This window comes from Populus trichocarpa, chromosome 10, assembly GCF_000002775.5.
Source record: "Populus trichocarpa isolate Nisqually-1 chromosome 10, P.trichocarpa_v4.1, whole genome shotgun sequence".
NCBI lineage: Eukaryota > Viridiplantae > Streptophyta > Magnoliopsida > Malpighiales > Salicaceae > Populus > Populus trichocarpa.
Genome location: NC_037294.2, coordinates 9156085 through 9180804, shown reverse-complemented (window position 1 = coordinate 9180804; position 24720 = coordinate 9156085). Strand labels below are relative to the sequence as shown.

General features: G+C 32.7%; 2 protein-coding genes across 2 annotated transcripts; one reads left to right on the top strand and one right to left on the bottom strand.

Moving 5' to 3' along the window:
• Window positions 1–13155: 13155 nt before the first annotated feature.
• Window positions 13156–15876, top strand: LOC7477015 (probable indole-3-pyruvate monooxygenase YUCCA3). The gene is made up of 3 exons (XM_002314490.4): window positions 13156–14332; window positions 14443–14814; window positions 15349–15876. The coding sequence occupies exons 1-3, from the start codon at window positions 13337–13339 to the stop codon at window positions 15574–15576; spliced, it is 1596 nt and encodes a 531-aa protein (XP_002314526.3). The 5' UTR covers window positions 13156–13336; the 3' UTR covers window positions 15577–15876.
• A 1946-nt stretch (window positions 15877–17822) lies between these two features.
• On the bottom strand, window positions 17823–23546 carry LOC7477016 (7-hydroxymethyl chlorophyll a reductase, chloroplastic). The gene is made up of 17 exons (XM_024609355.2): window positions 23191–23546; window positions 22991–23102; window positions 22771–22855; window positions 22644–22685; window positions 22426–22504; window positions 21478–21529; window positions 21318–21380; window positions 20753–20850; window positions 20264–20299; window positions 20119–20180; window positions 19604–19631; window positions 19290–19369; window positions 19089–19158; window positions 18940–18997; window positions 18386–18450; window positions 18211–18305; window positions 17823–18124 (listed from the first exon to the last, which is right to left on the bottom strand). Exons 1-17 carry the CDS (start codon window positions 23446–23448, stop codon window positions 18034–18036), a joined length of 1374 nt encoding a protein of 457 aa, XP_024465123.1. The 5' UTR covers window positions 23449–23546; the 3' UTR covers window positions 17823–18033.
• Window positions 23547–24720: the final 1174 nt, after the last annotated feature.

Genomic DNA, 24720 nt, shown 5'->3' with positions numbered 1-24720 from the left:
AATGCATCGAATTATTCAACCATATATCATCATTTTTCTCGGATCATTCCACATTATAAACCTTTGTTTGGGTATATTTGACTAAATGGATTTGTGTGCATTCATTGAGGTGAGGTTGCTCATGGAAACTGCATTTTTTTTTAATTTAATTTTGGCTTGATCAGGGAAATTCAAAAAATATTTTTTTATTACAATCTCTTTAATAATTAAATTTTAGATGATAATATGGAGAGCAAATCACTTATCAACCTTGCTAAATCTCCAATTGGATTAAAAATAGTTCCAACAACCTCTCTAATTCTTCTTGTATTTTTTTTTTCTCCTTCAGAAGATTCATCATGGTAGAGGGGATTGCTCTTCCCTTTCCAAAACTAAATTTCTTACTCTATTTAACAAGTTAGCTAACAGCCACAATAATTTCTCATATCCTAATTAATTGCATATTTCGGCTCAAGCGAATCTCGTATATAATACTTTGAAAGAGTATTTGAATATTGTAGGAGGAGGTCGTTTATGATTTTTAAATTCAAGAAACAATCAAAAGAACGTGGCCGCATCTTAACATACTAACCTTCACATGATCATCTCTAGCAAGTTTCTGCGTATTTTTCCTAAAGATATAATTGAATCCTGCTCAGCAAAAAAGAGCTCTTGGCTTCTTCTTTTTTTATTATAAACATTTGGCTTTTTTCATAAAAAAAAATTAATAAAAAACCTAGTTATAAAATCTTGGATCGACCCAACTAATATGGGCCTTAACAAGTTAGGGTTGAAGAAAAATATGAGTGATTTAACTTGTCACGTCAAAAATATAGGTCAACTTGCAGCGGTGAGTAAAATCCAATTCTCATCTTGTTAATTTTTTTTTAAAGTTCTGTAAAACAAGTTGTTTTGATATTAAAAAAAAAAAATTGAGTTAAATCTTCTAACCCATGATTAGGCTTTGTCCCGAGTAGACACTTCGGTTGGATTTTATAGCTATAATAAAAAAAGATATTTAGTAAAATTCTAAAAATGGTTTTGAAAGTTTTTTACAAAATAAAGCTTTTAAGGTTTTCATTTTTATATTTTTTTCAAATTAGATTTATTGAGGATTGAACTTTATAATTTTTTTAAATTTATTTTTTATAAAATTATCTTAGTTTTATAACTTAGATTGCAAGTTTAACGAGTTAACTCTGTTAATTCAAGTTTTTTCCTCTTTTTTAATTGATTTTTTTTCTTCAATTTCATCCATCAATATTGAGTTGATTGAAAAATATGTTTCTTGATTTGTTTTGATTTGCTTTTTATGAGATTATTTTTTTCTCATGACAAAGGTCATGGATTTGGTAGGTTAACACAGGTTAACTCGAATTATTTTTTTATGTCCTTTTTTAATCTATTTTCAATTTCAATTTTATTCTTCAATATTAGGTTTATTGGTAATTGGACTTCATAATTTTGTTTTCAATTTATTTTTAATGAGGTTATCCTAATCTTATAATCTAGATCGCAGATTTGACGAGTTAACTCGGCTGACTCGAGTTTTTTTTCTACTTTTCCTAATTAACCTTTTTTTTTTTTAATTTCATCATTCAACATTTGATGGTTTGAAAATTAAACTTCATGATATGTTTTGGTTTGCTTTCTATGGGGTGATCTCCATCTTATGACTTTTTTTTTTCAATTTCATCATTCGATATTGAATGATTTGAAAATTAGACTTCATGATTTGTTTTGGTTTGCTTTCTATGAGGTGATCCCCATCTTATGACTTAGATCACGAGTTTAGTGAGTTAACCTATGTTGACTCGAATTGTTTTGTTGTGCCTTTTTTAGTCGATTGTTTTTCAACTTCATCTTAATTTTAACATTGTGTTGATTAAGAATTAAGTTTCATAATTTGTTTCGATTTACATTCTATTGGGTTATCTCGGTCATATAAACCCGGTCGCAAGTTTGACAGGTTAACCCGGGTTGACTCGAGTAATTTTTTAATTGAATTGTTTTCAATTTTATCCTTCAATATTGAGTTTATTGAAAATTGAGTTTCATAACTTATTTTGATTTGTTTTTTATTAGGTTATCATGGTTTCATAATCTAATATACGGATTGGTTGGTTAACACAAGTTGACGCGAATCGATCTAATATGTTATCGTCTCAATATTTACCATAAAACTCATCTTGAATATTTATTTTGAATCAAACTATATTTTTATCGGTCATCTAGATTATTTTTAGATCCGTCAAGTCAACATGGTTATATTTGATTAATTCTCGTACAATTTAAAATTCTTTTATACTAGAAAATACATTAACAACACCTTAGATTTTTTTTATATGTTTTAAAAAATAATTAACCTAGTTGCAACTTGCAACTAATTAGGTAGCATGCATTATGGATAATGCTCGATCCATCAAAATTAGGATACCCTTTCTTGAATTAATTAACGGGGGTTCACATTGGATTTATTCATAATCTCACTCTTGAGGATAATGATGCTAGTAATAATCAACTGAGAGCAATTCAAGCGGGCCATCTATCATCATCCCTGGGGTTGCGAGGAGGGAAGGGAAAGGAGGGATCATGAGGACCGGAAGTTGAGATGTTCTCCTTATTTGGTAAGAATGATCGAAATGCAAGAGAGGATTTGAACTACCATCCATCCTTCTTCACTTGAGCTCTGTTCTTCGAATGGATCCCAAGTCTTTCATTGAACAATCCACATCCAAACTAATGAACTCATAAAAAATGGTTTTTATGATTAATGTGAAAGCTAAATGTACTTACCAATTAATATAATAAGCCCGAAAGTTTCTTCAAATCCATTTAATTAATTTCCCTTTGTTTCCTAGCGACCCACATGACCTAGGAGTACCAAATCCTTAACATAACAAGAATATTGACAATATTATCAAAAAAAAAAAAAAACAAGAATATTAACAATAAAATAAAGATGATGGAGCCGCAAGAAAGATATATAGTTGAGTAAGAGCAAACCCCATCATGGCATTTGGATCACTTGACCGAAATTAGGCTTCATTCATTAATTCAAACTTCACGACCGACCTCATCATCAATCTAATCCTATCATTGGAGACCGTGCTTTAATATTAATTAGGGAGTGATATTCCGAGAGAAGGAGCCCGCCCCTCTGCCCTATAGTGATTTGCCTATAATCCCAATATTAATTAATTTTCCTGGGCTTTTAAACTTGTTTACGATCCCTTAATTCTTAATTATAACTTCTGGTTTGTTCTCTGAGGACTGAGATTTTTTCTGATAATTTTATTAACTATATTCTTGTCAATAATAGAGAAAAAAAAGAAAAACCATTATTTGAAAATAAAGCAATGATCTTCTAACTTACTAATAAAGCTCTCGATCGATTATTATATATATAAAAAAAACAGTGATTAATTCTTGTGATTCAAATCAGTGATCACAAAGTCAAATAGGAGATGTACATGATTATGCATATGCATGGTTTGTAACATGGGGGCTAATTATAAGGTCAAGCAATGTGGTTTCCGCTAATGATGCATGCCTTGGCTTATTGACTATATATACTTGGGAAGAAAATTCTTGAATGAATTTAGTATTCCACTCTTGAACTTCGCAGCTAACTTCTCACGAATCCATGTGAGCCTTGACTAAATTAGTGCGGAGGATCGTATATTAGCTACCCTCTAAGACATTTTATCAAAATATGAAAGCAGTACTACTAGAGCTTTCACATAATTTACAAGGATACAAATTAAGGAATATAATAGATCCTCTAAAGCTATGATCTTATGGCCGGTCCCTTTCCTAATCATTGTTTAAGCTAAACGATATCGGTTTTTCCCTGTCGAATCTTATTAACCCGATCTTGGACGCACATTTTCGGTCCTCAATTCTGTCGACGATCGAAACGGACAAGAACCTCCAAAGAAACGTTTTCCATGCTCTCAAGGGAGTGGGAAATTTAGAGGGAAAGGAGTGGGAATCATTAGCAATGTATTCATTTGGGTAAGAAAATTGTCAAAGATGAAGCGTTTATGGTGTTTTGGAAAAACAAAAAAGTGTAAATAAATGATAATAGCGGAACCAAGATTAGTGTCATAGTCAATATTACATCATTGGCCATATAAATACTTGTTAATTTATCCTCTCATGTCCTTTAACCCAAAAGTTTAAATTAAGGAGTAATTATGAGATAATCAACGACATGTCTTTTTTCATGTCTTTTCTATGTAGGATAGTTACCACTTTTATGTATACTCAACGACACATAATTAACGAATACAATATGAGAGATAATCGAAACAACTATACTGGAGTTTGATATTGTTACCGACAGACACACTGTCAGTTTGATAAGGTAAAATCTTAGTTTTGGTGTTCAACATACATGTTCTAGATTCAACTTTCGTATAATTAGATTGAATCTTTCTCGTATTAGGCACTATTAGGCAGATCATTTATATCTAATAATCTAATGTATCCATGAAAAACAATATCCTTACTTACAACTTCAACATCTTGTAAAAATAATAACTATAATGAAGTGAGCTCTGAAGGGTGTAGTTCAACTGATCAAATCCTGAGTTTGCTTTCTAGAGATTACCAGTTCAAGTCCCACAAATCTCAGGACCACTGGAGGCTTAAATGGTTGTTAACTTTAGGACCTGTGTGATTAGTTAAGGTACGTGCAAGCTGGCCCGAACACACATATTATTGGAGGTTTAAATGGTCGTTAACTTTAGAACCCGTGAGATTAGTTGAGGTACGTGTAAGCTGGCCCGGACATCTACATTAATAATAATTAAAAAAACTATAATCAAGTGATGATGTTAGTGATACAAATTTGCATGTGAGAGTATGCTTAATTGTGCCTTGTCTGTTTTTAGATATCTAAGGATGATGAAGAACAGATATCCCAAGAGTTCACACATGTCTAACTTACGATCGATGATCAGTCATAATCCCTATTAAAGGACCCTACAGCGCATATTTAATGGAAACGGATAGGTACTCAAGGATGGGTCTTGTTGCAGTATCCTCAGCTCATCTTTCTTATTATTATCGCGATGATTCGTGTATGATTGGTAGCTCTTCTTGTTCTGATGTTGCTATCAACGAGCTCATGCAGCACATCATGAATTAATATAGCTAGCCCACCTAGCTTGAGCACACACTTCTTGATGCTCTATCAAGAAAATGAAAGTGATCATCATCAGAAAGAAAAGATTTGCGATCGACCCCATGTTGATCGCATATTAATTAGCAACAATATCATAGTCACAAATATCATAGTCACAAGGTAGGCCATTAACCCAAGCTGGCTCAAGCAAAGCTTCCGAGGCATTGGAAATTATGGGAACTCGGAAACTGGGAGTGCGTGATCATCACAATATCCACTCTTCTCTATCACACCCTCAACTCTCGACAAAGGATAAATACTTCTTTTTTTCCCCCCCGATGAGGGATACAATGGGTTTCGAGTACACAACGGGGCCTTTTTAATTTCAAATTCTCTCCCTTTCCCTTCTAACAAGGCTTAATCTTGAAATCTCTTTATAGAAATTCCACATTGTACGTAATTGTTTGATCACGACTGCTTTCTTTATTGTGATAATTACTATTTAACTCACAGTAAAAACATACAATGCACCAAGACCTCCTTCAAATTTTGGTTCAACCTCTTTCATTAATTGAATCACACATTGAATATTACTGTCTTTGTATTTTGATTTGCTTGGATATATAATTAATGAGAAAGCTAGATCACGTCCATGTACACAATTTAATAATCTGGTCCTTTTCTTTTGATTCTAAATCGTCTAGGGGATGGCATAACAGTTTTGGAATGATGATTTCTGTTCATTTCGAAGCTTATAGAGATATGAACCCAAGAATCCCCAAACGCTAACCCTATCTTTGCATGAAAACAGTGAAGATTATAGATGAAATCAAAGTTCCATGCACATGCAGCTGCCTCTTTTTCCCATGAAAACTCCCTGTATCCGGCCACTTGCCAAAATACTATAAGCGATGTTACATTATTGGTTTATGATTCAATGTCATATTCTTCATAAACATTCGAGAAGTTCAGAGAAATTCTTTAGCTGTATGCCATGATACGCACAACTAAGAAACGTGGTTCGGGTGGTCCAAGGGCCACATGTTTGCGTGCAAGAACAAAGTATGCAAAGCAAGGGTATGTGGTTCCAGATTCCAATGGAGGAATTGAGTCCTCCTAGTGAAATAATCAAGCTCCTCTTACCCACAAAATCAACTAATTCACGTGGGCACATTGTGCTAATCCTCCTCGTCGACGTCGGCTTTACTTCTTGGACATTGAAGTTGGTCGATATTTATACAGATGGATGTTCTCTTAAATACTAGAAAGGTACTTCGTCCAAACTCAAATCTCTCCTCTCTAAAATCAGGACAAGAGAATAGTTGTCAAGTTTCGCTTTCCAAGAGTTAATCCCCTCTTGCTTTTGCCAATTTTGGAAGTCAACAACAAATTATTTCCATTCATTGTGTAGAACTTACGCGATATCTTGGTCTATCGAACCATTAATTCCTCGTATATTTACTTTCTGATCTTCACTTAATTTCTTGCTCTTTTATTTTTCTTTGGAATATATCCGTGAGTTTGTTACACTTATGTTATTTTTGTTAAATATAATGATGTGTAAGTAACTAGACAACTTAATTATGTGCAAATTAATCATTGACTACTTAGCAATTTCTTCAAGATAAATTACTACAAAAATTAGACAACTCTTGTGCACAAATCTTTTAGATTAATGTGGATATCTGGGCTAACTTGTACGTACCTTAACTAATCTCACGAATCTTAAAATTAATGACCATATAAGTTTTCAATAGTCCTGAAATTTATAGGACTCGAACCGGTGATTTTTATGCACAAATCTTGCTATACTATTAAATAGAGTGTTATCTAATTAACCCCATATTTAAATATAGGAATTAATTAAGATCAATTCTTTTCTTTTAAAAATATATATTATTATCTAAAAAAGCTCTTTTTTTAATTATATTATATATCTTGGATATCTGTCTTTAATTAATTTCCCACCCGCTGTTGATTATAATTACTATATATATATGTCAAATCTTGGAAATGCGTAGCCGCATCATCGCATGTTTCAAACCCAACCATTAAACTTTCTTGGTACTTGAAGAAGCTGCATTTCATCCACGCACTAAGCTAATTAACAATTAGTATCACACAAATGGCTCAATATGTTACAACGAGACAATTCAAAATAACTGAATCATGCCCTTGAGGGTCCAGTTGTTGTGGTCAATCGTGTGACTTGTTCCGCCCCCGTCCCGGGTTCGACCCTCTATGTGCACGCCTGTCACCCCCGCGGTGCCTTACCTGCTCCTGGGCTTGCAGGATGTCCAGTGGGCCGTGGGGAATAGTCGTGGTGCGCGTAAGCTGGCCCGGACACCCCACGTAAATCAACAAAAAAATAATAATAACTGAATCATCATGTATCGAAAATGTAACTTACTCGAACGAGTAGCTTATTTTATCTTTATATTTTAAATATTAATTATTGTAAATAAATCCTTGCGTGTATAATTATATCTATTATATATTTCATTTTTAAATGACGTGTCGGAAGGAGGATAGTTTATTATAAGAATTAAACTTATAGGTCAAGTCCAGTTTAATTGTAACATTTTAATTAATTAATTTAGATGGTTTATCACAATTAATTTCAATTAATTTTTACACCCATGTGATATCTTGACAAAAATAAGATATACGGGAATTATTAGGATTAAAAAATTAATTTCATGTAATGACTAAACATACAAAATAAATTGTTGAATTGTCTTGCATTATTAAGGTATCAGGAGGAGAAACACCTGGTTTTAAAAAAATAAACTTAAGAAGGAAGAAAGATTTGCAACTCGGGCCCACACTACACCATGAGGCCGGATCATATATTTTTTTCTCTCATGAAAAAATAAAGTTTTGGTATTGCTAGAGCGTTTTAAAAAATAAATAAAAATTTACGGGTTATAAACCTAATGAGATTAAATAAGATGATTTTATTTTAATTAGAAAAACAAATAAATAACTACAACAAATGAATCAAATAATAATAAAAATGATTCTAATAACCTGAAAAAAAAACCAATTTAGTCTAAAAAATCAAACTAAGATGAAGCAAGAAAAAAAATTCAATTTTATAAACTATCTAAAAATATATATATATATATATATAGTGATAAAAAGAAGAGGATCAACTATGAAAATAAAACAAATTGAAAAACGAGTTTGAAATTCTAAAGTGTTATGCACGAAAACTGAGATAGAGAGAGAAAAAAAAACCAATATCTTATGTGCATCCGTGGAAAAGAGAAGATGCCGAGACAAATCTAACCATATTAAGAAAGCACGCCTTTAACTACCAAAGGCCACAACACGTGCAAGTTGAAGGGGGCAGAGCGCCTAAGACACTGGCACATGTTATGCGCACGCTAACCATATTTTTTTATTTTTAATATTTTATATTTATTAAAAAATTAAATTGTCCTTACATCAACATGAATATAACAAAAAAACATAGTGTGAAAAAAATGAAATAGCCCACGGATGATAGCTTATCACTTTTTTTATTTTTAAGGGTATTTGCATCATTTAATTGTGCTAAAAAGACAAAAATAATATTGGATGGTAGTTTTTTTTTTTTAAGGGCACTTTAGTAACTTTACTGTGATAAAAAAGAAGCAAAAAAACTGAGTTGTCCCTAGTTAATTGCACTATTGATTCACCACTTTAGTAACTTTATTAACTAATGAATTACTGGAAAAATTAAATTACTCTCAACACCAAAGCTATTAGGAAGGCCATTGATTTTTTTGAGAATAGCAAAACAATAATTAAACTATAGTGGTGAATAGTAAATTCAGTCTATATGCACATTAAATTTGCCTTTTGTTTTAGCTTTTTTTGTTATTTATAAATTTTGAAAACATGAATAACGGCCTATAATAATAATAAAAAATCCATTGGAGATGTAATTAAGAATTAAAAACACATTAGGTATTGCAAGGATTTATCAGAGAATTAATTAATAAAATCTTTTAGTCATGGATTAAATTGAAGAATTCTCGTAATATAATTATGCTTTTCCATTGATAATTATACCTGTATTTATTAAATTTCTTCCAAACATGCATTTAATATATATATATATATATATATATATATATATATATATATATATATATAAAGAGAGGCTAGCTAGAACTGGAGATTTTTTTAATAGAAGATGGGATATTATTAATGCTAATTTAGCTAGAGCTCATTGGTTGCATTTTGTAGTTAGATGAGCATTATTAATTATGATGAGATTATATTAATTAACCACACATATTCCTAATTAGAGAATTTAATTTTATTACATTTAATGGTTGATTGGTAAGAGATATATATCCATAACGATCGATATATACATCAGTGTCAGAGGACAAATTGATATTAATTGTGATAAAAATTAATCCGCAATTAATTAATTCGGCCTTGATTGCATTATTAAAAAATCTACCAAACTTATAATTAGGGTTTCTGATGATTGAATGCATGGTTGGTGAAGTTATAAGGGTCATTGCTTGGAGACCGCTGCTAGTGCTCGCTCGATCATGTGCTCATAAAGCAGCCAAAATTCATTAATTTTGTATCGGTTGGCTTCTCCACAAGAGACATGCCTGGTTGACTTATATAACATCATTATATATATAACAAAATTTCAGATTTAACATGACCCGGGCTCTGTAATAAAAACAAATATTACATAACTTATATTTAATATTACGTGGCAGCTTGGATGTTTGTGGGTAGCTAAATAACTTTTTTCTCGCCCGGGTTTTTTACATTTTAAAAAAAATTAAAGTTCTATCTATATGTAAACTAAACTAGTTTAGGATGCTTTTATTTAAAACGTTAAAAAAATAAAACCATTAAAAAAAACATGTACTTATAACTTCTAGTGATATTTAAATTGCGCTTAAATAAATTATACTTCAAAGAAAACTTAAATTCACCGAATCCTACCTCATTTTCAAACATAATATTAGATACGATTTGTTTTTTCATTTTAAAAATGTTTTTAAAAAAATTGAATTTTTTTTATTTTTTCTTTACTTTAAATTAATATTTTTTTTGATGTTTTTAGATTTCAAGTAAAAATACTTTGAAAAATAACCATTTCTAAATATTTTTTAGACTATACATGTGTTGTTACATTATAGCCCTCGCAGCAACCTAACTCGACTCGAGTCCTGACAGAGATTGATCACTGAGACTGTGGACTAATGTGCTTGTTTTGCTCTTAATAATTCATGGGGTCCATACCCATGTGTATTGGCTTACCAAAGTAAAAGATAGAGTTTTACGGCTAATTAAATCAGTATATTTCCAAAAAAATAAAATAAATAAATAAATAGTTATGCCGTTCAAGTCTATTTCCACGCATTAAATACAACTGTCCTACTTACAAATGTCGCTTTCTCCTTTGAATTCTGGTGATATAGCAGTGGGTAGATAATGGAATCAAAACGTAGATTTCTGAAATGTACTCTGCTGAATAAGACCTTGTTTTGGAATAACGAATCCATGAGAAGAGCTGAGCAGCCCTGCGCATCGTACGATACAAATATATTATATTATATTTTTTTTATTAAAAATAATTTTTTATATTTTTATATGTTTATTTAGCATTAAAAAAATTGATAAATAAAAATATTATGCAGTCAAATAAAAATTTAACTTAATTTCTTAAAAAATATTTTTCTTTAATTTTAAACCGAAAACACATAATTTTTTTAATTTTATTTTGAATTTTTTTTTCAATTCTATCCATTTTAATTTGATTTAATTTGATTTTTATACCAATTTTGATTCTTATTCTTTTCTTTTAATTCTTATTTTTTATTATCCTTTTCTTAATTGATTTTATTTATTTATTAGATTTTGTCTTTATTTCTTTGATTATTATTTATTGTATTTAAAATAATTTATGAAATTATATTTTTTTTAATCTTACTTTTTTTAAAAAATTTATCATGATATTTATTTTTTAATTATTTTTTATAATATTATTAAATATTAAAAACTAATTTATTTTTCAGATATTTATTATTGGTGAAAACTATTTTTAAAAAAAGAAGCTACCTTTGCGGGCAAACGGGGCCATGATATTTATAGTGGTATTTTTGTGATTTCATATGATTTTTAAGGGCAAAAAAGGTTTAGACGATGGTAGCTTATCGACGGTGATTATCATCTCCCCGGTAACAGGTAAAAGGAGATCAGAGGCCAAGAATATAAAACCCTGTCCAATGTTCTGTTAAACAGACGTCAACAAATTTAGAAACATAGGACATGAAAATTTTTAGTGTAATAATCCATGGTAGAAAAGGTTTTCTCTCTTTTTTTTCTTTTAAATTTAAACCATTAAAATTTTACTGATTAAATATAAATCTAGAAGATATGAGTTTTTCATTGTGTAGGTGTGCACTATTCTTACTCACACATTATTATGGATGAATTATATAAAATTTTTAATTTGATCCTTAATTTTTTTTTTTGTAATTTAATCCTAATTAAAAACCAATTGATTTTGATTTTTTATGCACGGGTGGAATTAAAAGAACAGAGACCAAAATGAAAAAGATATTAAACACGGGTGGCATGCCATAAATTTTTTTTAATTACATTTTGGTCCTCAAACTTAAAAAATAATGCAAACTATACAATTTGACACCTCAATATTTTTCAAATTTAATTTTGGTACAAAACTTGATTTTTATTATTTTTTTAGTCTCTGATTGAGAGAGTAATGAGAGAAATCGCTGAATTTCAACGATAGAGAGAGAAATATGTCGTTGACACCAACTTAAACCACCAAAAGAAACAATATTTAGGTTAAATGATTCCATTTGATGAAGGAAGTTCATATTAGGTGGTTTTTTTAACATTTAAAGTTCATGAAAAAATGAATATAAGCTCGAGTTGATTTTGATTTTTGAGATGATTTTTTGGGTTTTTTGAGGCCATAGATAAATTTATCACGGTTTCTAAAGTGTTTTATAGGTGTTTTTTTTTGTCCAAATGAGTTGAAAATACATCTTTTGTATAAATGAACTTTATTTTTTAAAATGAAAAAAAAATATTTTTAGATTATATTTCTAATATGTGCAGCCTTGCATGATGTTTTTTTCTCCTTTTATTTTATTCAATCAATTTAATTTGTATCTTTATTTTTATTATTGTTTGCTTGAATAAAAAATTATTTTAACAAACAAATTTAGCAAACATAATTGGACAAATATCCTATCTTCGAGATTAAATATCTTGATCTACATCTGTTTCTTGATTTTTCAAGTTTTATTTGTAGATATCGTTAATGACTTTTTATTTATTTATTAGCACACATGGTTCTCGATTTATTTGATTATATATATTTATAAAAAAATTTATTTGACCTTAAATTTTTTAAATTACCAAAACATGTTGAAAAAACTTATATATACACACAATTTTTTTATATAAAAAATAAAAACATTTAACCCACAATGGTGACATAACAAGTATTTATTCTAATCACCACCGAAAATGTGCTTTGAAAATGAAACTGCAGCAACTTGCGGGCATTTTCTTGTTAGCTCCGGTGAACCTCTCAAATGCTATGTTGCATAGCCAATCACCTGTAGTGTATCCATGTATGACATTAGACACTCGTACGTAGAAAATTGAAGAAAAAAAATAGTCGATTTTCGAGGAAGGTAGGTGTGTGTTGTGGAATTACACTTTTGTCAGATTTGTATCTTCAAAATTTCAACTTTGGCTTATAGGGAGACTCTGTCACTGAGTGAATGTTTGTTTTTGGGGTAAAAATAGTGTTTTAAAAGATTTAATTTAATTTTTAAATTATTTTAATATGTTAAAATCAAAAATAAAATTTAAAGAAATAAAAAATATTATCTTAATATATTTCTAAACAATTTTTTTTAAAAAAATAATCCCATTCATAATTCTTTCTTAAACACGAATGAAATCTCACCATTTGTTGTACTCCATTCAAGCAGCATTATAGAATGTGTTTTTATTTTGTCTGGTTATACAGGGGGAAGGTTCGAATTGAAGATATTTTGAAGAGAGGGGAGACTCTGCTACGCTTTGTGATAGCACTCATTATGTGTAATTTAAAATACAGAAAAACAAAGTAGAAAACAAAAGAAGCCCCCTGAAGCTTATCATTTGGGATGGCTCTGTAGCATCATTTTCAAATCCCAATCACATGCCTCCACTCTCATGGCCATGACCCTCCCCTATTTAACCCCTTCCGCCACCTCCTTCTCCCCTACACCCTTCACTTCAAACAAATTACATTTTATTCTCCTCTCGACTCTTCGTCCTATCCATCTTTCCACACAAACTTCGAGCTTGCTAGTTTCTTCATTTGGAAGACAGCATCCCCGTCATTCTTTTCTCCTCTCTCTAATCTTCTATTTCCCACTTTGGAGATTAACTACGTTTTGTTCAAAGACTTGTCCTTTTCTCTTAATCCCTTCTTTCCATTTTAAAGAGCCAACACACACACTCATCTTAATGTATAACACTTGTCTTAAAATACCAGACATGTTTCCAACTTCTGGTCCTAATCATGGCTTCTTTGCTCACCGATGTGTATGGGTGAACGGACCTGTCATAGTTGGGGCTGGCCCTTCAGGTCTAGCTGTTGGTGCTGGCCTTAAAAGACAAGGGGTGCCATTCGTTATACTCGAAAGAGCAAACTGCATTGCCTCTCTTTGGCAGAACCGCACCTATGATCGCCTCAAGCTTCACCTCCCTAAGCAATTCTGTCAACTACCGGACTTCCCATTTCCAGAGGAGTTCCCAGAATATCCCACCAAATATCAGTTTATTAGCTATCTTGCATCTTATGCTAAGCATTTCGATATAAATCCACATTTCAATGAAATTGTGCAGTCTGCGAAGTATGATGAGACCTTTGGTTTGTGGCGAGTTAAAACCATTTCGACAAGCAGTTCAGATATTCCTAGTGAAGTTGAATACATTTGCAAATGGCTTGTGGTGGCCACTGGAGAGAATGCAGAGAAAGTTCTGCCAGAGTTTGAAGGCTTGCAGGACTTTGGTGGCCATGTTATGCATGCTTGCGACTACAAATCCGGTGAAAGTTATCATGGAAAGCGTGTGCTTGTTGTTGGCTGTGGCAATTCAGGCATGGAGGTCTCTCTTGATCTATGCAACCATAACGCAAGCCCATCAATGGTTGTTCGCAGCTCGGTGAGTAAGCATGTCTTGTAGAATTTGCTATCCCCATCATTAATAAGCCTTCAGCTTATACAAGTTCAAACTATAATTTGCTCTCAATTAATTACTGTAATGATCTACAGGTTCATGTCTTGCCTAGGGAAGTTCTTGGGAGATCAACATTTGAGTTGGCAGTAACAATGATGAAATGGCTGCCACTTTGGATGGTCGACAAGGTATTATTACTTCTTTCCAGGCTAATCCTCGGAAATGTTGAAAAATATGGTCTGAAAAGGCCATGTTTAGGACCTTTACAGCTCAAGGATACGCAAGGAAAAACCCCAGTATTGGACATTGGTGCACTAGAAAAAATAAGATCTGGTAAGATCAAGGTTGTCCCTGGAATCAAGAGATTCTCTAGTGGCAAAGTGGAGCTTGTTAACAGTGAAATTCTTGAGATCGATTCTGTAATTCTGGCAACTGGGTATCGCAGCAATGTACCTTCATGGCTAAAGGTGAGAAATTGGTTTGCCATTGGTTTTTCTATTCTTAGGATTTTTATTACAGTTATGGAAGTGGGTATTGCTTTAGAATCTATGCCTCTGTTTTTGATTGAGACAGCTTTGTTTCAGAGATTTTGGAACTGTGGTCCGGTTGCTAGTTTTTTCAATGGTTTATGTTTTGTCCTATTCATGGATCAGTAATAATAGTCAATGCTGAGAAGGGTTTTTTCCACTCTTATTCCTCTCTCCACCCATGCATTTGTGAGTTAGTGTTGCCTAGTAGTTTTTACCCGGCAGGCATACACAGTAGACATTAATGACTTGGAAATTTCAAAATGAATCAGGGCATGTCAGGTTGCTGCTGCTTCTGATTTTTTTTCTTGGTATCTCTCGGGTCGTTGGATTCTTTTTCATTGACCATTTGTTTGTGGCAACCATTCCTCTCTGGGAAAAATAAGTTTCAGACATTATCTCTGCACAAATTCCACACACTACGGTTTATACAACTGGGCTAATCTAAATATTTGGAATGTTTGTGGTTCTCAGGAGAATGAATTCTTTACTGAAGACGGGATTCCTAAAAATCCATTCCCTAATGGATGGAAAGGCAATGCCGGGCTTTATGCAGTTGGGTTCACAAGGAGGGGTCTATCTGGGGCGTCTCTAGATGCTATGAGCGTAGCACTTGACATTGCCAAAATCTGGAAAGAAGAAACCAAGCAAAAAAAGAAAACTGTGGCAGCTCGTCACAGGAGATGCATTTCACATTTCTGAAGTCACAAGTTTTTTTTTTTTTTTGTCTCTTCATTTCTTTTGTTCAGGAACTGAGACCGAAAAGAAAAAGAAATGAGATCAGTTTGTGTAGAAAATAATGTAGAGCACAAGAACAATGAACATAGCCGTAGCCCTCTCCTCAAGAAAACCCAAGATTGGAAAATAATTGGGGTTTTTTTTTTTGTACAAAGGAAGATGAGGCTTATTGGTGTAATAATTTTTTTCCTGGCTCAAAGGAATTTTGTATCACAATTTATTTTAATTTATAATAAATTATCCAAGTCAAATGGTCATAATCAACTGATGGGCCATATCTCATCTCTTGGTCCACCTAGGGACGATCAATAATGTGGGCCCAGGTCCATTAACAAACAGCCTCACAAAATCTCTTCAGAATTAGTTATCCTGACTCTGATCAGGTCTGCATGAGAGAAAGAGTTTTCATGTTGCTTTGCACATGGACAGAGAGCCCACAATAGCGAAGGATAAACCATGTAATTGGAAATGGAGGTGTTGTTCTAATCGAAAAGGTGAAGAACAACACGACTTCACAAATCTAAACCAATCCAAACTGTCAAACGTTGCCTTCAATGCCATGTGGTTCCTGCTGGCTTCAATATCCTCTTGGAGGAAGATTCATCTATGTTCAATGCTTCTGATATAAGATGTCAAACACCTTCCGCCGCCGCCCCTCCCCTTTCTGGGGTCAAAACCAGAAATATCTGCGCTTGCCATCGCAAGTTTCGAATTATCTATTCAATGACATGAGAGTCGAGTAGGGGCTTGTGGTTTAGGGATGATTAGAAGCCTAAGTTTCTTACGAACTTGAATGGAGAAATTTATGCATATACTGCCAAATCGGCAAATCTTGCACCACAGCACCAATACCAGAATCTTGTTGGCTTTATATATCCATACAATTGAGTTGCTAGTTTAGCCAGCATGGCCGCCAGCCATGTGCAAACAAAACTTAGCCTCACCTTTTCAATTCAGGTTTTGCTAGAACAGTTTCCCTAAAACATTACAAAGAACTATACCAAAATATTAGAGGAAAAAAACAAAATGAAAAGTGAGAGTGAAGACAACCCATGAGTGCCCATGCTTTTGATTCACACGTGCAAAAGTAATACAATGGCCCATTCGAAATCAGCTGCCTGTGCTCAACTTTTTTGAAGCTAGAGAAACAAAGATTTGATAGTTTGGAAATTGCACTACTTCTAGACTACAACATTAAAACTTGAACTGTATTTGTGTCTAATTCCACTAGAATATCTAGGGTGGTTCTCACATTCCTGTAACCTCTTACTTAGACATCACAGTTACCGGGAAAGGAAAACACATGGGGTGGCCACCACCTTATATCCCTTCTTGTTCCACCAATAACCCATTCCTACTGGTTCTGAATCTTATAGTATATGTCAATGTACTACTACTATCAACAAGTTCTATACAGCAATTATATCCCACGAAAAATTGCAGATCTACAGTCCTGTATGCGTGTGCAATTGTGCATGCATGTATTTCGTGCGAGGGTTTTGAAAGAGTCTGAGACAGGAAGTTACTAACCTATAATCAAAGTAGCATAAAATTTCTCTCATGTCCAGCATGGATAGGCATTTTCTGATGGATTAAAAAATGGGAATGCATGTATTTACAGAATTATATACTCAATACCTACGCTCTAATATTTAGACATACAATTAAGTGCATGTACAAAATAAATAAAATATGGCAAGGTCGCATAGCCTAGAATGACCCTAAACCGAGAAAAAAACAGAAGTTGACAAATGGGATCTAGCTTGTGTCTGTAAATTGTTCCAAATCGTTGAACCGAGCTTGCCGACCCTTGCATGCGAGAACTTGCACCTTGGAATATGTATTCCTTTCTTAATCTTTGCCTAATAATTCCAGCTACAAAAATTTGTTTTTTTTTTTTTAAGGGGTATGGGTGCGGGGAATTGTTGGATATATGAAACAGGGGATTTTCATTGCTAAGCTAACAAGCCTACAGTCTGTGTCTTTTCAGAGCTAGTTTAGTATTGACAACTGAAAAGGCTAATAAACACCAGGAGTTGTGTTCATTTAGTGCAGTTATGTATTCAGATAATTCAAACTTCATGTTTTATTTTGGTGACATGCACGCCAAGATAGCTAGAGCAACATCAGCCTTGTATCAATTAGCTGATAATAGATTACACAGGAGGTTCCCAATTTTAGCAGCATAAACCATAAAGGACTAGGGTATGTAAACTATCAAAAGAATTAATTTTTTTCAAGGAAAATAGTTAAGGATAAGCTAACAAGCAAGTCAATAGTTATATGGCTTACATGGAAGCACCTGACAGTCACTTGTGAAATTTTAAGCTGCAAGATATACCATGTCATCGCCTAAAAATAACCTTAATACATATACAATACAAGTTCAAAATTTTCACATACATGGAAGCAGCTTCAGCATCACTTGTTCTGTAGCATCAGATCAATCTGACCATTCTTGTTGTATGATTCCACAATTTTCTTCGCGTATGAAGGTGTGTGCCTGTCAGCTCTGCATGTGTTGCAAGTTACAAATATTAAAAGTAATGGCAATGCATTATCAGAAAGTTCATTATTCATTTTACTCAACTACTGTACCTATCTTTTCCCCAAGTACGGTTTGTGTACAAATAGTTTCTGATGGTATGGTAGTCTAGTGAGTAACGAGCAAATTCCAGACCCTTTGGACCAACCTGGTTAAAAAGAGGCAAGTCAGAATGAAATATTTTCTCGGTTGCTTTATTACTAATACATCAGTTAGGGAAATCCTTACCAAGTTTAGTAAAAACGCTATAAAATTTCCAATGAACTTTGGGAGAGGTTGAGAAGGACCCTTTCCTGGGGGAAAATAACGAGGATTCAAACAGGTCATCAAATTGCTTTCATTCTTTGATAAATGATAAAGATTTAATTATGAAAGAAAATGATATATATCATCCTAAGCCAAATAAAAGATAAAACAATAAAACATGAAGTTTTATTAAGTCTTTCAACTGCAAAGAATTCTAGTACGGTATGGTATTGGTGTAAATAAATTAAAGGATAATTTCTGATAAGAATATTCAGACTTGCATGAGCACTTGAGCACACATTCCTGAATAGAGTGAAATCTTTTACCACTCATTAAATCCTAGAGAGTTTTTCCACAAAACAGTGTGATATGTCCATTAGATCAGATGCCCAACATTGCCGCACCATGAATTGTTTTAGAATCCCCATCTAGTGAGCGTCCCACTCAAGGCATTTAAGGAGCTTAAAGCCCATGCTTAGGGTCCCAGACAAAATGGAAAAAGCTTTCATAAAATAAGGAGAAAATGCCACACATACCCAGCTTTGCATTATCATCAGCATTGACAGTCTCCATAACAAATGGTCTCCGGTCACCCTGCAATAATATATTCATATTTGAAAGTCAAGAGTTTCTAGTTTACAGAAGAACTAAAGAAACCTGAATGTGATAGAGCTTAGGGTTTTACACTATTGATTGTTGGGGTAATCTCCAATAGGTTTTTTACCAAACCAATCATTTCTCTTCCTCGTTCATTTCTACAAATGAAAGCATTAAAAAAAGTTGTTATCATTAAAACACTACCAATCAACATCAAACAAAGTAACATCTCAGAATGACAAACTAATAATGTAACTAGTTTCAAGCATTCTCCTACATCTGATCTCACCTTACTGTAATATACTGTGGATGTTGTGTCATGCTGACCCCAGGATACTTCGGCACACCCATGTATCCAACCACCAGATCCTGAACTTTGATATATAAAAAAGTATTATGTAAAGTCGAGTCATATTATCCATAAGGAATTGAATATGTTCCCGGTGCTTGTGCAAGTAAATCCTTGTCGTATAATAGTTCCTCAGATTGAAAGCCGAAATAAATGAATGACAGATTGAGGATATTAGATATGTTGGTCACTGTTCAGCTAGAATGTGACAAAACCATAGAAGATGATATGCTGGTGAAAATAATTCATCTCACCGCTAAAGCATTCGTGTAGTCGAAGCAGCTGTAGGAAACCCAAAAAAAAAAAGGTAGTTAGAATAATCTAAAACAGAAAAACATGTTTTCTGTCCAACCAAACTTAAACCTTCTCCAACTCTAAATGCATTTGACATGATAGACAGGAGTGGCCAGGAATTATCAGTTTGATGGTGAAGTTCTTTCAACATGGTAAAGTCAGCAATGTCTTGTTAAATCAATTTTCGAATGCAATAATACTTTACATTTCAAGCTATGTGTCTAGAGAGAGAATGTAGCTCATCCTATCAATTTTTTCTCATTGGAGAGAGAGGAAAAAATGGACAATAAATAAAAGCAATAATTGCCATCTAGAACTGGGCATACGTTTCCATCAACCTATGTATATAATTACAATCCCCATGGATAGTTTTTTATTTTTTTTAAAAAAAAAACAATGACATGAAATTTTCTAATCTGCTAGTCTGGTCAATATAAGAATGTTCAATGATACTGTATTAAGACAAGTGAATTACCTATAGCATGAAGGTGCAATAACATCAACTAACTCGTTTGCTGGCAGACAGAAATAAGGAACCTGCTTTAGTTAAGATTTGAAAGACATGAAACAGCAAGGTTTGTTAGACTTGGACCAAGCAGAAAGCAGAGGGGATGTATTACCTCTTCAATACGGCCATCCAAGTGCTTCAAATGGACCTAAGAAAGGATGAGCAAAGGATCAAGCTTTCGACACAATAAGATGAGGTCACTCTTCTCTCCTTCAGATACAAGGCTAGTTATAAATGTATGTTTGTGTGTGTGTGTGTGTGTGACTATCATACTTTCCTGCATAACTAATCAGTGTTCTTAGAAAATAGATTGATGAATGCTCTTTTTTTCTCTTTTTCCCCTCTCTTAGCAAGGGAAAATAGATATTATAATAACAAGATGTCCATCCAATAGCAAAAGGCATGTTGATCCAGTTGTCTTATGCAATATAGCATGCTCATAAATTGTTTACATTAATATCCTACAGATACAAGAAATCTCTTATTTAAGTTTGTGTTTTGTTTTTTCTCATGAAATGCAACATCATGAAGATTAGAGCTCGTATGAAATCCGTTAGAAGAAGACAAATGTGTTCAAGTCAAATAATTAATCAGCACAAACCTTGTAGTCTTGCATAAACTCGTAATGGAGAACAGTTTCTGGTTCATCACTAGCAGCCTTTAGAAACTTATCAAGCCCTTCTCGGGTTCCGTTATCCACTGTTGAATAAGAAGGTTACATACAATATAGATTATATGCTGCTAAGTAAATAGCAAATTGAGATTAGCTACGAGTCAGCAATTATCCATTGAGTACCAGAAATCTAAAAGTATTTAAATTGCATCATTTTAGACAAATATCAAAGTGATTAAACCCATTGGATAAGATTTTATCTTAAATCAAAAGGAAACGTTAAGGTCTGCTCCAAAACCAACTCTGAGAAATGCAGTTTTAAATCTTGTAATATACACTCTTTATTGATCAATTAGGTAATTTACAAACAGGATGCTCAGAAGTTTTATTTGCAATTGACTAAGCTGTACCAAATATAATTTCATAGACAGTCCAGATATGCGTAACTTTGTTCCTTGAATAGTAGATAACAGGTTTGGACTTAATGGGCAGAAGGTAAAACAATTTTGACACAATAAAATTATAACTAACTGCATATAAAGCTCTTAATTACCACAGTTGGTGCCCAGTACATAAAGCTTGTCCAAATTCAGATGGTGCTCCACAGATCTTAATGCTGCAGTTCAAGAAACCACTCTGCATTACAATAGTACAAGTCACAACAAAGAAAAGAATTGAAAGTAGAAACTTCCAGCACATGATGTCAGTCATACCTTGCACTTGGCAACCCACGCCACAGAAAAGAAGACGCTTAACACCAGCAGCCTGTTGTATAAGACAAATGATCATTTGTACCGCTAAATTTTTGAAGTATCATATTATTATAACCAATTAACTAATATAAAAAACCAGTCATTTGTACACAAACAGAGAAAGCATAAATCATGAACCATGTATTTTACGACCTAATGTTTGAAGTATTGGTCAGGATTTTTTACTCTTACCCAACAATATTTTTAATGTGCTCTTCAAACAACACAAACATTCAAATCACCTGAGTACCTAAAGCTACCAGAAAAGAGCTAAGGTGGCCAACTTCTACAAAAGCAAGCCATCATACCATAGGCCCATCACCTCAAAGTGTTATCCATAGGGACTTTTGGGCCTTACATAATTATATCAAGTATCAGCACATTGCACTATGAAGATTGAGTCGTGACAAACTCTCCCTATTCGAGCCATGGAGTGCTCCTTAAACCAAGGACAAGAGAACAAAATGAAGCCAAATCTAAAATTGGAATCAAAATAACCACACATCTTATATGATAATCAAATTGGCTCTAATACTTCTTGTAATACCAAATAACCACGAAATGCAAGAGAGAACTCTTTTCAAAATTAAAGCATCTAAAACATAGCGAAAAAATTGCCTCAATACACCACTGATGTTGGCAAGAATTGTTGGAAGACTGGTAGGCATCACATATAGAGCAAGAATTGCCTCATTATGCTACTGAAGTGGTGATTTAAAATGTTCCTGTCAGGATGACCACTTGTATGGTTTCTATCTTTGCCATGCAGTCCCATTTTTTGTTTCATTGCTCAAGTTTGCTCAAGCTTAACACGTTTAGTATGTTTTTAATTGTAAGAGCTTCATGAATGACAAACAAGACAGATATCAAATGTCGAAAGAACTGCTTATAAGAATAGTTGCTAAGCACCTCAACCAGTGCAAGGGTATTCAGATTAGGGGATAGTGTTGGCTTGACTCCTTTTGCTGCTAGAACTTCATCTGGTGTCCTATTACAGAAAACGAGGTGGGGAGTGGCAGAGTTGCGGAAATCATCAGAAAAATCAAAGAAATAAATCAAATTAAAAAAAAAAATCCAACGAAAATCTGAGAAGGTAATGAACCAAGCTAAAAGATGCAGTTACAAACCTGGCTAAAACAGGCCTGGGAGAGAATCTGTCCTCTGGATCACTGCAAAAAATAAATAGCTAAGAAGGTCATGTAACTTGACAAAGGAATAAATCAACAATAGAAGTTTCTCTATTTATTCACACACCTCTGTACACATATAACAGCCTCGACCATGCCAGATTTCAGCATCTCAATTGCAATAGAAGTCACTATTCCGGTCCATTGAGCTCCTGCCATCAAAGAAAGTTACAGAGAAAACATAGAGAGCATTTATTAAAACTGAGCAGCAATGGACAACCTAAAACTGTGATAAACAAAACATCATCTGCTATGGAAGTAAATTACATACGCCTAGTAGAATCTACCTTCAACAGGCTTTGTTTTACGAGCATACAAAAGCTCCTCATGGACCCCAAAGTATGCCTCATCAAAAGAATCTGCCTTCCTCCCTCTGCCATGGACTACAGGTTCCAAACCCTGAATGTCAAAAAAAAAAAAAAACAAGGAAAATGCATTGGATTGGATAATCAAGGTGCTAAAGAAAAGTAGCAAAGAAGAAACTTACTTCGATTTTGGACATTCCATCACCTAGAAAAGCACAAGCATTCTTGACATGGGCTACATAGTAAGTATCACATAAGCCACATTGACTGCAGTGGTCTTTTGCTGGATAAATGCCACCTGGTGGAATGGGTTTGGAACGTTGCCTCCAGTCCTCTCTTGTTACCTTCGCTGAGTACTTCTTTGAGGAATTGGAGTTCGAAGAAGAAGATGATGAGGAAATGATTGGTAGTGAGAGCTTGCATGAGATTGAAGTCATCATTATTATTATTATAATGGATAGCACGGCAGCAACACAGAGTGAGGAGGGAAAGAAAGAAAGCAATGGAAGTGGAGCTTTGAACTTTGTTTCTGCACCACATATTATATACGGAGGATTTAAAAGAGATTAATTAATGGTTACAGTTTTTGTTAACTGAGTAACGACACCGTCTCGAAATTATTGCTAATTTAAAATCTAACGATATTTTAGGATCTTTTTGTAAGAAACCAAAATTACAAGTTGTGTCCCTATGAAGAGTTCGTTTGGAATTTCGACTTAAATAGATGTTATGTTGGTCAAACAAATTTTACAAAAATTCTTTAAAATTATTTTTTTATATTTTTAAATTGTTTTGTATAAAAAATAAATTTTAAAAAATATATATTATTTTAATATATTTTTATAAAAAAACAAATATTATCATACCCCCAAACATCTCAAAATTTAATTACCTCTAAAATAATTTGTATAAAATAATTATTAAATTTGTAAGACGTTTATTGACAACATAACCATAACTATAACGATGATCATTGTAACTAATACTCCACAACTGTTGTCACCACCATTGAGCATCACTACTACCATTAATGGAGTCGTGTTTTTAGTCATTGTTCTTTTCCTTCCCAAGAAAATTTAATTATCATTCCCATTTCGAGTTATTATTCCCAACACATTATTGTGCATCAAACTCATTCGAACCTATGTTGAAATGAAGTTATTTTTAGTAATAAAGCTGTGTTTGTTTTTTGAAAATTGATTTTTGAAAAATCATTTTTTAAATTTTTATGTGTTTGTTTGTCATTAGAAAAGTTGATCAACGAAAAACATTTTCCGGTCAAAGAAAAATTTGGCTTGGTTTCCAGAAAATTATTTTCTTTTTATTTTGGATGGAAAATATTTTTCGGAAATTGTGAAAAATTTAGAAATGTCATATTATTTGCTAATTATATCAAATTTAGTCCTCAAACTTTTGATTGCTATATATATATATATATATATATATTTTTTTTTTGAATATTTGTTTTTCAATTTCATCCCTTAGAATTTAATTTTTATATTAATTTTAATCTTTATTTTTATAATTATTATTTGCTTTTCCCTTATCATTTTTTAATTGAAATTTTTTATCTATCAAATTTGATCCTCATTTTTTTTATTGTTACTTATTTTATTTGAAATAATTTATAAAATATTAATTATTATTATTTTAATTTCTTCATCATTCAATATTTTTATTTTTTAGATTTAATTTTTATTATTTTAATTATT